This window comes from Rhyacophila brunnea, unplaced genomic scaffold (genome assembly GCF_057557595.1).
Source record: "Rhyacophila brunnea isolate RB1 unplaced genomic scaffold, BYU_Rbru_1.0 scaffold_9, whole genome shotgun sequence".
Lineage (NCBI taxonomy): Eukaryota > Metazoa > Arthropoda > Insecta > Trichoptera > Rhyacophilidae > Rhyacophila > Rhyacophila brunnea.
This window is the reverse complement of record NW_028233361.1, coordinates 13,028,551-13,046,857: the sequence shown is the minus strand read 5'-3', so window position 1 is coordinate 13,046,857 and position 18,307 is coordinate 13,028,551. Positions and strand designations below refer to the sequence as shown.

Sequence of the window (18,307 nt, the reverse complement as noted above, 5' to 3'; positions counted from 1 at the left end):
TTGAAAATAAATGTACGAAGATACATAAGTCAAACATACAATAATAATATATTTTTATAACATGTTTTTATCTCGAATAAATGGCGTTCAATAAAAATTTAATTGTGTTTGACTATTTTTTTTTTGTTATATTTATCTACCTCCGTTCTCTTGTATTATTATCATAGGTACCTACTTTCTTCTGTATTCATACTTCGAAACTGTGTTATTAATTGATAAAAGGCATGTATTTATTATACACACAACAAAAAGAATAATAATATAAATAACGAGTTACAAAAATATTTAAAGTTATTAATTAAGGGCAGAATTCCCAGTTTGCGTCTGGAATCGTTTCGCTGAATGCCTGGAAGCGTTTCGCTGAATCTCCGGAAGACGTAAGTAACCCGAGAATTCTAACGCGATGACATTAATACGCCGTTACAATAAAGGCTATATTACTCTAAATTCTCGAAGCTTGATATCGTATAATGGAAATGCAACGTCATATGATCACGTGATGTCTACCTATACATCTGTGAATAAGTTTCGTGCACTATTTCTCGAGCTCGCCGATATGAAATGAGTTGTCCATTTAATACGTCATTGGATGTATGCGTGCGCTCCATACGACCGCGTCACTTGTGCGTGCATGTATGAGTGCACTCTCGGCCGGCCATGACTGGTCATGCGCGGGCTCTCATTTAAAAGCATTGCCAATGGGACCCCGGCCGGTTCGAATCGGTGTAAAATTTTGTGTCTGAACACAGATTTTCAATTCGGCCGTTCGCTCGATCGTCCATGCGCGGGGTTGCATTGCAATACGATGGTTACAACTCCTCGATTGTTGACCGTACGATAGTAAATCGTTCATGAGCGGTAGGCCTAAGGGAGTTATTCGAATTTCAATTTGGGTGACCCAGCTAAATGCTGGATACTTGTGTCACTAAACTTAAATTGTAAACACTTGTGCGTCGGTAGTAAACGTTAGTGCATGATTCTTTTTTGCCTTTTGACCTATATTGAGCGCGCTATTTGATTTTTAAGTTTGTATGCGAAACCTGCTGCGTGGGTTTAAATTTTTTTTTAGTGAAATCTCTTGTCGCATAGGTAGTGCGTGATTCTGCATACTTTTTTAATTTTTTTTCTCATATAGTGCGTGAGATATTTGATGAACGTTAACTAGAACCACCCAATAAACTTTTTAAACTTTTTATAAGATCATCAATTCTTCTATTATTGGCTTAAGTTTATGCACGTCCTTTTTTTGTTTTCGAGATTATAATTTTTACCTCTAATATTAAGCTAGAAATTTGATTTTGAGTGGCTGTCAAGTTTTAACATGAAATATTTTTTTCCACATTTCTTAAATGCATACCTTCATTTTATTGCATGTTTTTTCATGTTGTTATTTTTCCAAATTTCGAAATATTGTTTTTCCATTAAAATTACGCGAAAAATTCGCAATTTTGTATTTTCACTAAGTAGGTACCCCGTCAAAATATCCTGAAAAAAACAACCGCATCCGTATGGATGGTCCTGTCAAAAGAGTCTCGTAAGAAAGCCAACCCGGCTGTAATGCTTCCTTCCTACCTCTTTTCTATATGTGTACCAATCTAACATATTCGTGCTTTAATTTTTCAAGCACCTGTTTGTATTTTTATAGATGTGTCGTCAAAATATCCTTGCGAAGCTCTTCACAACAGTCAAAGTGTCTCAAAAAACAATTTTCACCACTCCAATGTCACATATTATAACATTTGTAAAATTTATTTGAAAAAATGATGTCTTTCACTGTATCGTTAGATCTCCTGCGTGCATAAATGTTTCGTTTGTACATTAATTTATGACGAGTAAGCTGATATTCAATGCTAGTTAAACTTAAAAATCTCAATTTTACTACGTTCAATACCTAGACAACCAATAAACAAATTTATGAGTACTTATTATTCATTTTATCGTTTCAAATGACTGCCTATAAATAAAATTAATTTAATATTGTTTTTCGGCCGGCAATATTATAGTCTATGAATGCCCGTTGTAAGTTGTCTTTGTCTACGTAGTTACCAGCTAACGTCAAAATCATCGGCAGTTGTCACCGCCAAAAATAATAAAAATATTTCATTTTTATTTTGTAGTCAAAAGTGGAACTGGATATCCTATTTAATACAAATTATTTATCCATATATTTACTACATCCCTGTTGAAGCAACTAAAGTTGATAATTGCCCTAGAATTTTCCCAGCACCTAGGCACATACTTTGAAGCGATAAAATGAATAATAAGTACTCATAATTTTGTTTATTGGTTGTCTTGATATTGAACGTGGTAAAATTGAAATTTTTTAAGTTTAACTAACGTTGAATATCAGCTTGCTCGTCATAAATTAATGTACAATCGACACATTTATGCACGCAGGAGATCTAACGATACAGTGAAAGATATCAATTTTTAAAATAAATGTTATACTATGTCATATAGGAGTGGTGAGAGTTGTTTTTTGAGACAGCTTTGACTGTTGTGAAGAGCTTCGCAAAGGATATTTTGACGACACATCTATGAAAATACATACAGGTGCTTGACAAATTGAAGCACGAATATGTTAGATTGGTACACAAATATGGAAAGAGGTTGGAAGGAAGCATTACAGCCGGGTTGGCTTTATTACGAAACTCTTTTGACTGGACCTTCCTAACGGATGCGGTTGTTTTTGTTCGGGATATTTTGACGGGGTACTTAGTGAAAATAGAAAAATGCGAATTTTTCACGTAATTCCAATAGAAAAGCAATAAAACTTACATGAAAAATCATGCCATTAAATTACTCAAAGGTATGCATTTAAATAATATGGAAAAAATGTTTGGTAATAAAACTTGACAGCCATTCTAAATCAAATTTCTAGCTTAATATAGGAGATAAAAATAAAAAAAAATCGTATTAAAAGTTTAAATAATTATACCTACATAATCGTATGTATCTAACAGAAAAATTTTAAAGCAAATTTATTGGTTCAAGTATCAAGTCACTAAATTTAAAATAATAATATCTCCCATGATAATATATTCTCGAAAACAAAAAAAGGCACGTGCACAAACGTAAGCCAAAAATAGACAAATTGATGACCTAATAAAAAGTTAAAAAAGTTTCTTGGGTTGTTACTAAAAAAAGGTCAAATTTCAACATTGGGTGACCCAACGTTTAGCTGGAACACCCAATTTGAAATTGGAATTTTTTGGTTATTAGAGGTGCACAAAAGCAAAAAAATCGTGCACTAATGTGCATTAACGATGCACAAATGAACGCATCCAAAAAATGTTGGAGTTTTAACATTGGGTGATCCAGGTAAATGAACCACGTTTCATCAATCTTTTTGGGTTTCGTCAGTTTATTCACAAATTTCAATATTTTAAGTATTGTCTCTACTCTCGTAATATTTTTATGGCATAATAATAATGCGATTTTTTACACAAAAAAATACAATCTTAATACCTACCTAGGTAGGTACCTCTTTATAGGATAAAAATTTTTACCTACCTACTTTATTGTAAAGGATTATTTACTTCATTTTTAATAATTTATGTATTATATTGCATTAATATTATTTCCGTCTTGAGTTATTATTTTATTTTCAAATAAAAATAAATATTCACTTTCTCTTATTCTTCCTAACGCATGTTCAATGTTGCATCTCATTATCAGTATCACCAATCACCATCACAGCTGTGACAGCAGTCTCGTACTCGTTTGTCGTGTGGCGTCTTCTAATAACACCATAACAAAGGGATATCTAAATGAGATTTTGTGATACTCATATAACTATTTGACTGATATGAATCTCGTCCTTTAATTTAACAGCTACTGATAAATCTGTTAAAGCTCTCAATCACCAAATTATCAAAGATTTCATTGCTTTTAGCAAATAAACAAATTCGTTTGTAGTTAAAATGGATAGAAATAATATGAGGTGAGTTTACTATTTTGTGTTTCTTTAACTGTTTACATTGCGAGCCTGGCAATCTGTTTTACATTGTTCGGATCAATTTGAGCTGGAATTTATTTTTGGTTGCGGGTTAGTGGCATAAAAGTTGACGGAAATCATAATTTCTTACGATTTCAGTATTTTGAAACATTCGTGAGATATCTATGCTAAATATTTCTAGATAGATGCATTCAATAAAAATTTGGCAGATTTTTTCTCTTTCAAACAAAGTGTATTCACCATTTTAATTCCCTTGAATATATTCTGTAATTTTTTATCCATCGATATAATATGTACCCACTTACCTTATTAAATAGATAATAATTTAAGTGAATGATTAGAACTATAAAATTAAACTAGCAGTAACTCACAAATATTTATTCTTTAAAAAACAATGCAATGCATCACTGAAGAATCATTTGCCGATAGTCCAGGAAGTATTTTGATGAGTTATACAGATTTTATAACTGGCATCTCCTAAGCCCTTATACGCCAGTGGCGAAGGGTAGAGGTAGGCTGTTAAGATCCGACATAAATAGTGCACACTAAACTTTGTCAGTCAAAATATTTGTTTTCATTGAACTGAGACTATAGTGCTGGTTAGTTTTTAAAATTCTATTAAACCCTGCACAAAATCAAACCATAATAGTTTAGGTATGCTATGGGCTATCCCACAAAAATAGTGTACACTTTTTCAGTCATACTAATTTGTTTTCGTTGAATTAAGATTACATATTACAGATGTTGGTTAGTTTTTAAAATTCATTGTGCCCTGCCCAAGCCAAATCATAATCGATAAAAAATATTCTTCTGTCTATAAAATATCTAAAATTAAGCATGACATAATTTTAGATATTTTATATATAAATGAATATTTAATTACTAACTGGTGTCACGATTACTCCAAATTTTAGTTATAACGTACTTGCACTTGCAAAGTTCTATAATATTTCTCTGAGGTGTTTTCAAATTATTTATGTTCAATATAGAATGTTCGATTTTCAAATCTTGCTAATTATTCGTTGAATAAAAAAAATAGTTTTTTGATTTGATTCTCAACCAAGAAAGCCACTGTTGATAGTCTGTAGAATATTATTCTAGCCGATGGCGTGTGGAAGACTCCATGTTTTAATCAGAAGTGCATCAAAAGTGTCATCATGATATCTTTCAGTGAAAGAATTACTAGAAGTCATAAAAACATGTTAAGGTTAGAATAGAGATCAGAGTCGGTTGGAATGGACTCGAATATTGCCTTTTCAGTATTCAGTTATCACCCCTATGTTTTATGTAACAACCTGTATTTAACCTGCTTAGCTAAAGCTCCTAGTTTAAACTTTAACCTGCTTTGGGCAAATACTAAAGCTTTTTGGGGTAAGAACAGTAGATTTTTTGCTAGCATTTAGCAGGTATATTTTTACACTAGTAAAGTAGATTGAAAACATAAAGCTACTCTCTGTAAGAGACCCTACCACTCAAGAGGCTCCTTTTTAATTGACTGGAAGAGAAAAAGATCATCGGGAGACTACTATGGCGGAGGAGGGTGTTTGCGGCAGACAGAGGGTAGTGGAGAGGTTTCTTGGAGGTGGCCAAGACATAAACTGGGTTGTAGTGGCGAAGGGTGGAGGTAGGCTGTTAAGATCTGACATAAATAGTGCACACTAAACTTTGTCAGTCAATCGTATTTGTTTTTATTGAACTACGACTGCATTGTGTAAATAGTGTTTGTTCATTTTTTAAATTCAACTAAACCTTGCCTAACCCAAGCCATAGTAGATAATAGTCAGAAAGTATTCATTTATCCATAAAATATCTAAAATTATGCCATTAGCTATAATACATAATTTTAGATATTTTATAGATAAAAGAATATTTTTTATCGAATATGGTTTGGTTTAATGAATTTTAATAAACTAACCAATATCATCTTTAATGTAATAGATTCATGGGTTTCCACCGTGTCTACTTCTTCCTTCTTTCCTCAACGTTTCAGGCTCATTGCAGAGGCCATTTATCGAGAGATTCATGAGATATATCTCTTGTTAATGGCCTCTGCAACTAACCCGAAACGTTGAGGAAAGAAGGAAGAAGTAGACCCGGTGGAAAACCAAAAATAAATTATCTTAAAAAAACAACCGTAAAAGTCTCAAACATTATACCATCTGTAATTCTTTATTCAATGAAGACAAATAAGTATGCACTATTTTTGTCGGATCGCCCATACCATACCTAAACTAGTATGGTTTGGTTTAGACACGGTTTAATTGAATTTTAAAAGCCAACCAGCACCATCTGCAAATTGTATTCTTAGTTCAATGAAAACAAATAAGTATGACTGACAAAGTTTAGTGTGCACTATTTATGTTGAATCTTAACAGCCTACATCCACCCCTCGCCACTGCTTGGTTTTAGTGTTGATGCTGAATGATGGTAGATTAAGTGTACTTAATTAATATGAGGCGTCTAATTACAAAAAGCGATAAGTCCATAATTCAATATTTTCGGGAAACAACGTTTTTATGTTTCAAGCTTCAATTATTTGTTTTAACGTGAGATTATTTTTTCCGTTGTATTCTATGTCGAAATTTGAACCAAATGGCAATTTGTTTCAGCCGATAAACTCTTAAATGTAATAAATATAGGCAAAATAAAATTGGACGTAGCGCTACTTGTACCTCACTTAATTTATTGCGCATAAGGCACATATTTCCGTGGCACTGTCATGAGTTTACCAGATGCTACAGCATGGGAGACGCCCTTTTCAATATAGAACGTTCCCTTATTGGTTGACTTAAACACGCGCGAAATCAACCAAGCTTTAAATAATATGACGGACTTGGCGCTTTTTGTAATAAATCGAGACTTCAAATATTTTTTTTCGTAGGGTTATGTCGCGTTTTGGTATTTATAGATCAATACATATTGTGTAAAATTATATAAAGAATACGTGCATATTTTTTTCTCGATTTTGACAAAATGTGGACTTATCGCTTTTTGGAATTAGACGCCTCATATATTGGTAGAATGGAACTGCTTTTAACAATCCTGCTTCTTGTTATTTTAGGCATTCGTACTCAAGCAATGGCGGATCCCGGCAGAGTCATCACATGAACAGTTTGAATGGGAAGAGTCGCCCGAGTGGGGGGCTGAACCGACTCAGTCCGCCCGCCGAGCTTCCAACCAATCACATTAATCCACACAATGATTTAATCAATTATATTTATGAATCATGGGATAAGGTGACGCTTCAATTATATCAATACTCCTATCTTAATGTCTTACTAAACCAATGTGTTAGGCCTTCTGCAAATTACTAACAAATAATTCTAATCGTGGCTATTTATTATCGGTTGCGTGGAGATGTATCACTTCTAATGTACCTAACTTTATTTTGGAGCAATATATTGATGTTTTTTTGTATTACTTATTGACAGAATCAAAATCCAAATAATAAAAATTGCATCAGTTTGTGACCACATACTGTAAAACATTGACCATGACCATTTGACCATGTCCGATCGATTTGTGGGAGCTTGTATTAACAGATTTTTGTTTTTACAAGAAATGGATGTTAGCCACTTACTCAACCTATTAGGTTCATACTCTGACCCCAAGCACACATTGAAAAACAATATGTGTATTCACTAGACCCAGGACTCGAACATGACATTATAAGCCGATGTGTTAGCCGCTCGGCAATTGTGGGCATTTTTTAAATCATATTAATATCATGACCTATTTTCCAAGTTTAGATTAATTCAAATAATTGAATTTTACAACAGACCAAGCAGACCCTATTTTAAGAATTTACTAGCTGACCCGGCAAACGTTGTTCTGCCATCTAAATTATTTCTAGTAAATATTTTGGTTGTTAAATAAAAAATAACGAATGTATTGTAAGTGTGTGGGGATGAGATCTATGACAGAAAGAGGAATGGAGCACTGTAGACGATGACCGCCGATAACATATTCATTGTTTGATCTCTTAAAAGTTAAATTTAAAGTGAAAAAAAAATATAAATTTTTTATCCTAAAGTAGGAAAATGAAATAAAGAAAATCAATATTAATTTTGAAGAGCAATTGAGTGTATAATATTTTTGTCAGTCCGTCTTTAGCCAACACGAATAAGCTCGATGGTGTGCCCACGCGAGAACATGCCACTTACAATTGTTTAGTTTGTCGTTGTTTTTTATATCTTTGAGTGTTCTGTTCAACGCCTCAAGAGAATGTTTGTGTGCCATAGTGCATTCATCCCAGATGATAATTTTGCATTGTTTCAGCACTGTGGCCATGGACGATTGTTTTTTTTATGTTGCACATTGCGTCTGGGTTATTATGAATATTCAGTGGCAGCTTAAATGCTGAATGAGCTGTTCTGCCTCCATCCAATAAAGTTGCTGCAATGCCAGATGATGCAACAGCCAATGCAATGCACTTATTTGATCGTATTTTGGCGAGAATTAGCGAAATGAGAAATGTTTTGCCAGTTCCACCTGGTGCATCCAAAAAAAAGAATCCACCTTGTCCCACCAAAACTGCCAGCATAATGCGGTCGTAAATGATTTTTTGTTCATGAGTCAGTAGTGGGACATTGCGAGTAACAATCGCTGCCATTTCTGCAGTATCGTACTGCAGTTCACGATTCATTTCGGTGTCCATTAAATCAGAAGTACTTCGATTTGGCGAACTCATACCGAAATGACTGAGTGGTAAATTGGCAATGACAACGCAAAGATCCTCGATAGTAATCAATGCTTCATTGTACATAGCGTCACTGAATGTAATCGTTAGATCGTTGCACCGCGTACGAATTCGATGCAATATATCGTCAGTCATTGAATCTTTGTGCTAATCCCACAACGTGTCTGCTCGTCCCGGGAAACATGTAGTCAACACTATAGCGAATAGTAGACGAATTTGTGTTGCTGTACAGCCCAATGCTGCTTCAGCAAGCATATCGACCCAGTGATTGTCGTCTTCGAGCAAGCCGAGTGCAAAGCATGCATTTTTATATGTTGGATACTGTTGCCTTCCGCACGCAACTTCTGTTGATTGTGTCGTAGGAATTGCAGTCGTTCGCTCTCTACCTTCGCGTACATGTCGACCATGAATTGTTGGCACAGCTCACGACATCGCAGAATGACGTTGTCCTGACCACGTCGAATCATCATACGATACGCATAAAAATCCATCGAGCTCACTTTCTTGTTTGTTTCGGCTCCTGTAACAACATAGGTATTCAAAAATATTAATTCATTCATAAATATTAATTCAAAATGAATAATGATGTTTATAATGAATGAATTACCTGTGGCGGGATCTCGTTGTTTAATGTTTATGCAATATCCGTCTTGTCCCTTCCAGAAAATTAGCGGATATTGGAGAGCGTCGTATGAACGGTGTGTGTCAGCGATAAACTCCAGATTATTGTTTCTTCTTCGAATCACGATTTCTCGCGGCGATGTGCGGTCGCCAACCATGATTCCAGCAACGTCGTCAACAACAGGCGCATTGAATCGACGCAAGTGCTCTCCAGCTGGTGTTTCAGGATTGATGACAATAGCGTGGTTGTCACTTTGCAATTCGTGCATATATGATTTGAAGAATTTCAATAATTCGTTGTGCTCATTCAATAGGGTGTCCAGTTCGCCGACGATGCGCCTAGCATTAGGCGAATTGAGGTTATTGTAGCCGCAACGTGCATCCACGCGATTGATGTCCTCACCGCCCGTGAAGTAAATTAGTAAAAATTTATGTGGTTCGTTTGGCATTGGCAGCAATGAGCCTACTTTGTGGTACACTTGGCCTTTGATTTTGAACGTTGAATGGAATTGTTGACCATTTGCCGCAGTATTGTGAACTATTTCTGTAGCTCCGAACGAAGTCATTTGGAAGCATGAATTGAATGTGCGAATGGATTTCAGGAACAGATTTGAATCTGGATCCGTGCCGATGAGCAAGCCGTTCAATGGTTCTGGTGGTGTCTCAATTTCTGGTAGTTGCACTTTTCCTGATGCGCAACACATCCCGGCTGACTCATGTTTGAATTTTAGCGCATTACAATGGGGACATTCTTTGTCCATAGCACCAATCAGCACTTTCGGATGAGCGGAATATTTAATATCTGGCTCGTATTCGAATGCAAGACGAAGGAACGAAGCGGATAATGCTCGATGTACTTGTTGACGTTGTCGGTCATTTGCTCTGCGTGTGTTAACTGCAAACCGGCGCGCTTGTCTCCGTTTCAATTGTTGTTGTTGATTTTGTTCAGCTCGTGCCTCTTGTGATTGAGATTCACGCAATCGCGACATGCTCACACGCACATTTTCGTTATCTTGTTGGATTTGTTCGTCTGTGATTTTTGCTCTAATGTTTCGCATGTTTGTTGCTTTATTCGTTTGACGGCTCAAATAGGCCCCCTTGCGTCTTGCTGGCATTGTACACTGTAACACAACACACACACAAATAGATAAATTAAAATAAATCGTACAACATTTTGCACACACTGCCTTGTGATATGCCGAATGAAAATGTCAAAATAACGCGACGCTTCTCGTGAATTCTTCTCGGACGTAGCGCCATCTGTCATTCAACAACATAAATAATTTCGTTCTGTTTGAAATACGAACGACAGTTCATTTGTTCATACAAAAATACTAAAATCGCGATTAAAAAATGGGAGGGTGGAAGTAGGAGGGTGAAAATTTTGGGTTATAAGTATTTTTTGATGCCAAATAAAAAAAAATACAAAAAAAAAATTGTCAAAAAAATAAAAGAAATTTTTTTCTGGATAGAGATACCTGAATCACCTAGCGGTATGAAATATACTTGTTGACCTATTCTTATACCTAAAAAATATACATAAAAAAAATCATAAAAATCGGTCGAGCTTTAAAGAAATTTTTTTCTGGATAGAGATACCCGAATCACCTAGCGGTATGAAATATACTTGTTGACCTATTCTCATACCTAACAATTATACATAAAAAAATTCATAAAAATTGGTCTAGCGGTTTCGGAGGAGTTCGACCACAAACATCGTGACACGAGATTTTTATATATATAGAGATAAAACAATGCCCACCTATTATAATACTCATTCTCACGCAGGTGGAATATGTCAATATCCCAAGTGATTTGGTTGAACAGAGTTATTGCCCTCCAAATTGACATTACCAATGGCAGGCTAGTTCTGCACCTTGGGAGAACCAACAACTGATAAGTTGGAAAAAATACATGGCCAAATATAAATATCGTCTAGTGTTTAAGCTACAGTATGTAACCATACCTAAGAGTAAGCCAGTTGTCATAGTTCAATGAAAACAAATAAGTATGACTGACAATGTTACATATGCACTATTTATGTCGAATCTAAACAGACGATCTCCACCTTTTTTACCACCATTCTTTGCATTCCCTCCAGTTATAGTCCAAGCTGTTGATATTCATGATGTAATGATGTTTTCAGATAAATCGAGAGGTGGAGAATGGAGGCAGAATGGATATCTATTACAAAAGTTCCAGGCAGCTTCCTCACTTTGACTTGGATAGCTGGTGGGAACAGCGTCGTCTCCAGCCTGTCAAACGTAATTCGTATAACTCATAGTTCCACCGTTTGATTCCTACTCGTAACCAATTTTATTTATATCAACTGAAACATTCTGTTTTATCTCACTCAGTTATGTCCGTATGATATAATTATTATATTATTGTATACATTAAGATATACTAGTCCGGTTTAAAATTGAGTTGTGAAATTTCCTCTCTCTCTATCGGATAGAATTTTTTGTTAATCTCTTCTCTTTGAAATAATTATTTTTCACCACATTTTATACGATAAAAATAAATAATTCAATTCAAATGTTTGACAATACTGCCAGGTCTTATTTTTAGGGCCTCGTATTATTCAGTATTCGTAAGTCTTAATAATTAATTAATGAAGAATGAAACTTACTGCATTATCATTTTAGATAAGAATTAAGGATGTTATGATTAGATTGTCTTATTGTATGCTTTTTTTTTCGTTTTAAAAATATCATTTAAATGATTGTATTTTATTTACCACTCATGACATTGTATTATATTTTTTTTATTATTTAGAAATGTATTAAGTATATTTTATTTTTAATTGCACATTCCTGTGGATTAAATTCATTCATGTTTACACGGCATATGCTCTGGTCATTTTTAAATTTGTCATTCCAATAAATTGTAGTAATTTAAAAAGCCAGTACAAAAAAATGTAATAAAGCTACATTGAGTAGGTACTCTGTATAGAAACTATTGTTGAATCAACATGCAATTTAATAATATGTATCAGTCATATGAACAATAGTTTCTCTATTGGATTTATTGTCTTTTACAACATTATTGATCAAAGTTATTGATTGATCTACCTAATTTCATAAGTCCATATATCACTACAGACGGCCCTCGACTTTTGCACGTAATTGATCCCTGAAAATGTGTACGAATATTGAATGTACCCATTGATATACTACTAGATGAGCAGTTCCCATACAAGTGTCATTTTAAAAGTGTACCACAAAAGATATTATGAATATCGTCTTATAATATTTCCTTGTAGGTATAATGCGTTAAGACCGATAACATGGATTCCCGAATTTCACCCGTATTGCCCTGGCTGTAAAACTAAATTTGCGTTCTTGGAATAGTGAACCTAAGGGTGGCTGCAACGCAAAGCAGACAGAGCAAGTCGCCATGCGCTGACTATTAGTTAGAGTAAGATGCAAGCTAGATCGGGCTTACCCAGTAAGTTTTAACAAAGGCCGACTCGCTGAAAATCGGGGGTCATTTTAAGAAGCATATGATTCATCCAGTAGTATATCAATGAATGTACCTATGAAAGTAGAGCAATGTAAAAAAAAAACATAAAGTGTACTTTAAATTATTTATTTATCAATGGGTATACTGCACTTCCAAGTAACTGACTGACACACTTTCGAGATAAATGACATACTTAATGTGTTTTTTTCAAATTTTAGTACTGAGAATTAATAAAAAACGGTGATATTTTTTATTAGTAGGATATTAAAATATAAACAAAGTAATAATAAACAAGCAGTAACTGTAATAAATAGGTGCAATGACTGCCTTTTTGCTAAGAAATGTGTATCATTTTAGCATATGTCCATTTATGTTAGGTATTTTAGTGATAATACTGATTTTAAAGTGAACAGAGTTATAGCTTTCAAAATTACCTAACAGATGGCATTCATAACTCAATTTCACAAATTTTGCGAGTTACTGCCCTTCCTTGGAAAAGCAGTATAATACAGTTAACGAGGCGTATTAGCAATCAGGTGTTTTCTTTATAAACTTGTCAAAAGTTGAATACCTTAACTACCCTTTTTTTTCTTTTCTTGATACAGAGTTCTATAGCATGCTGTGTCTTTATCAATTGTGACCGCATGGAAGCGCACAGTTTTTGCATTATCAACAAAAATCTAAATTTTAAGAAATTTACGAAATAGCGAATTGTACGAAAATCGAACGTATGAAAGTCGAGGGCCACCTGTATTCCCTGTTACAAGGTTATAATGTTGTGAAAATACTCGGTATGGCTTTTATATAATGTAGGATTGTATATAACATATGTGGAAATGTCAAATAGAGTGGCAATACAATAGAAACCCCGGTTTAACATTTTTGAAAGGACTGACAAAATAACATAAGTACCTATATGAATGAAAATTAGTAAAAAAGAAATTAATTATTTTATTCAAAATCATACAAATTTGTCGTATTCTTTTACCTTTTCGAGAACGTTCCTTTTCTCTTGAAGTGTCAATGTTTTTCTCTGCTGAGACGTTTGAATGGGCTTAAACAAAAAAAAAATACAACATGACAAAGTTATACACATAATCGTGTTGTGTAACCTTGGTCTTGGGCACTGTAGACATGGTGTCTATAAAGAGAATACGCACATGCGCCTAGAATTTTTAATGATATCATGCATTGAATTGAATTTGTTCAAATAAATTGGATTTTTAATTCTAATTGAATTTTGAATATTTATAATGTAAATTGGGGGAATTAAATGTACTAATATAAAACTTCTTCTTCGATGGCGCTACAGCTCAAGTCGAGCCCTGGCCTCCTCCACCACTGTCCTCCAGCCGGAACGGTCCTCTGCACGTCTTTTCTAGTTCATGATTTTTAGCAGCTAGTTGGCATCTTTTGTAATGTTGTCACCCCTGGGTTTCCTTCGAGGATCTTCTTCGGTATCCGTGACTCAGAAATACGGTGGACAGGGCCTGCCCAGTTTAGCCTCTGGAGTTTTATGAAGGTGGAGAGTTTTGAATCTTGGTATAAGCGGTATAGTTCCGTGTTGTACCTAATTCTCCACTCCCCATCATCATTCATGGGTCCGTATATCCGCCTCAGGATCTTTCTCTCAAAGCAATCCACCATTTCAGCTGCTTTCACATTTAGCGTCAATGACTCGAACCTGTATGCAACGACCGTGCGTATGACGGTTTTATAGAGCCAGGTCTTAGTTTTTCTGTGGACATTTCTGGATTTGAATATGGGCAGCAATGAGAAGTACGATTTATTTTGCAGCATTAAAATCGGGGTTTCACTGTATATGATGATATATTGTCACATAAAGTATAACACCACATATCTCACTTTGGCAATATTTTATAAGAGACAAAAATATTAAATGTACTATTTTTTTCTCAAAAAAATTGTACGCTTTTCTGTGTGGACATGTCATAATATGAAAAATGTGCTGATATACTTTAAGTGACAATATGACTGGTGCTTGACTACAAAATATAAAAATGGTACATACAACCTTTGTAATATTCAAGCAGTGTTTACCACCTGATGAAAAATTTGTTGTGAATCTTTTACATTTTAAAATTAGATGTCTTGGTTATGTTTAATATGAAAACTGTATTTATTGTAGTGTCAGTTAATTTATTCCGGTTTTTAGGTTTCACAGTTAAACTGTTCATTTTTATTTTCATGACAATTAACAAAGCGAGCCAATATTTTATGATATTTACGAGGTTTTAATGATAATATTAAATTGTTTTTATATTCGCAAGAGTCAATATGTATGAATTATCTTTTTTACCGAAAGCCTTTTATACTTCGATAGTCGTTGTGATTGGTGATAATATTTAACTCATTGTGTAATCATAGCGGACCCATTAGGTGTGGAATAAGCATTCGCATTTTCTAATGGATAATAATGTAGATTAAAAAAAATCAGCATATTAAATATAACAGTATAACAATCACCTTTTAACATTCCTACTTCAGATAAATAATATTCATTTTTACTTTAATTTCTTTTTGATTTTATTCATTGTGATTTCTTGTTGTATAGAGAAATACTTTTTTTTAAGTAAAAGGGTTATCTTTTACTTTATTTACTATAACTATAGTTGTTTGGAATAACAAAATGTCTATTTTAATATGACATAATATGAAATGTTGCTGTCAAATATTACAATGGTGTATTTTATTATTCCAATCATCATATTTTTTTTATCAAATACAAACATACCTTGAAAATAAAGTTCAAATCTTGTAATATGATTTTAATTTCCATATTCCTTCCGCTCCACCTGAATTTATTTTGTTTACTAACCGTCTTGGAGACAATCAATCTCAATTTGGCGACACTGATTGGTTGCACCAAATGGTATGTAATAATCAGTGGCGAGGGAGGGGTACAGGCAGGCTGTTGAGATTCGACATAAATAGTGCACACTAAACTTTGTCAGTCATACTGATTTGCAGGGCTTTTTTTTAAAAACAAAGGTGTCGGAACTCACTTCTTGTCAAACTTCTTACCCACTAATGAAAATTATATTCAAATATCATTTAAAGCAACTTTTCATATACCACGAAGCGCATAAAAAAACCGTGAAAAAAGGTGCCGGAACGCCGTTCCACCGCGTTACATGACAAAAAAAGCCCTGCTTATTTGTATTCATTGAACTAATAATACAAATTTGCAGCTGGTGCCGGTTAGTTATTTTAATTCAACTAAACCCTGCCTTAACCAAAACATAATAGTTTAGATTGGTACCGGTAGTCCCAGAAGTACCCGACCTGACTTATAGATAGCAGTTGTTGTTTGAAAATAATGACCATGATAGAAAGTACCAACCTTATAAAGCCTAAGTTTGAAGTTTGACGACGCTACGTTCAGTAATTATTTGTCAGCCATCAACAGTGAACGCTCTCAGTGAATTTGTAAACATGGAAAAAATTGGTCATAGTTATGTGATACAAAACTTTCATTTGAAAAGCTTCAGTCCAACCAATATCAAAGCTACGCTAGATTCTACTCTGGGGGTGTCTGCTCCTTTGTTTACAACTGTAACATATTGGGTGGCTGAGTTTAAACGAGCTCAGACAAGCTGCCAAGACGAACATCGCAGTGGACGACCAAATGAGGTGACCACGCCAGAAATGGTGACGAAAATCCACAAAATGGTATTGGATGAGCGTCGACTGAAATTGCGCGAGCTAGCAGACATGGTAGGCATTTCAAAAAGTGCTGTACATCACATATTGACTGAAAATTTGGACATGAGAAAGCTGTGCGCAAGGTGGGTGCCGCAATTACTCACAATGAAACAACAACAGCATCGTGAGAATGTTTCAATCGAGTGTTTGGCGAATTTTCACAACAATATAGCAGAGTTTTTACGTCTATTCATAACCATGGATGAAACATGGGTCCATCATTTCACACCTGAGACGAAGGAACAGTCGAAACAATTGACTGGAAGGGGAGAATCGGCTCCAAAGAAGGCGAAGACAGTTCCATCTGCAGGCAAGGTCATGGTGTCAGTTTTTTGGGATGCGCGTGGGGTAATTTTCATTGATTATCTTCAGAAAGGAAAATCAGTCAACGTATTATGTAAACTTATTGCAGCGTTTGAGTGATGAAATCAAGAAAAAACAACCGCATTTGGCGAAAAAGAATGTTTCGTTTCATCAGGACAATTCATCAGTTCACACATCCGTCATCGCGACCAAAATCAATGAGTTAAAGTTAGAATTGCTTCCTCACGCACCTTATTCGCCAGATTTAGCCCCCTCGGATGGATTATTTTCTGTTTCTAAACTTGAAAAAATGGCTCGGTGGTAAAAGATTTGCCAACAGTGAAGAGGTGGAGTCTGCGATAGATGGCTATTTTGAGGAGCTCGACGATTCTCACTATAAACAGGGTATCGAAGCTATTGAACATCGCTGGGAAAAGTGTATCGACCTAAAAGAAGACTACGTAGAGATAAATATTTTTTCCCAAATTTTTTGTCTTTTCTTTGTTAAGTCGGGTACTTCTGGGACTACTCTTGTATGCAATAGGCGATCTGACAATAATAGTGCACACTTATAAAGCCATACTTATTTACAAACGAATATTTTTTGAGTATTACCTTATTATATAATGAAAGATGTAGCTGTGATTCCATGATGCAGCTTATATTGTAGTAGTCCAGTGCGTAATGTGCTGGCCTTTCATTCGGGGGGCCCCCGGTTTGATTCTCGCTGAGGTCACAATATTATATTTATGTGATTTTCTTAAAACCTGGGTGTTTGTGATTGTTTCTCTTCTATTACTAAATACACTACTTTTTATCCAAATCTATTATCTGGAATTCCTTTTGATCATCAGTTTCGTGTGACTATAAGAAAAATGTCCAATTCAAAATATATAATCTGTAAAAAAGGTAAATTTTTCAAAAATTGCTTTTAACCGGATGTATGTCATGGGCACATTTACGCACTTTACACTCATGGTACCAGCCCGAATCAATATTTTAAATATTTTTATATATTGTACACATACTGCCATCTGGTATACAAGATTATTCAAAAAAAGATATTATGTTTATATTAAGGTTTTATATTTTTTATCATAGATAATATACGTAATTTATGATTTTTTGTTGTATCACTTATCTTTGGGAATAGATGCAAACAGCCCATATGGACAAAAAAAGTATTAATATTACAAAATATCTTTCTTAAATGAAACATGTCACCTTTATTTTCAGAATTTCTTCTCTTACGCCCCAAGAAAATATTTTTTCCCAATGAAAGTAAGTATCAACACACTACAGTTTGTCATCTCTCACTCTGGCATCCAGTTCTTAGAGTTCGCTGTGCCTTACATTAAATACACTGCCACCTATTCTCAGAAGGCATAAAGTTAATAGTGAAGTTATCGGTTTGAATCTCTAATGATTAATTCAGTTACTTGATGTAGGTACCTATGTAGTCATTTTTTTTCTGACTATTTCATCTTCATATTCGTGGATAACAAAAATAGCAGGTTCTCTGAATAAATACTGGG

General features: G+C 34.5%; 1 protein-coding gene across 1 annotated transcript; it reads left to right on the top strand.

Moving 5' to 3' along the window:
- Positions 1-3,703: 3,703 nt before the first annotated feature.
- On the top strand, positions 3,704-16,944 carry LOC147063278 (uncharacterized). The gene is made up of 3 exons (XM_085959516.1): positions 3,704-3,943; positions 7,020-7,194; positions 11,425-16,944. The coding sequence occupies exons 1-3, from the start codon at positions 3,924-3,926 to the stop codon at positions 11,560-11,562; spliced, it is 333 nt and encodes a 110-aa protein (XP_085815642.1). The 5' UTR covers positions 3,704-3,923; the 3' UTR covers positions 11,563-16,944.
- The last annotated feature ends 1,363 nt before the right edge of the window (positions 16,945-18,307 follow it).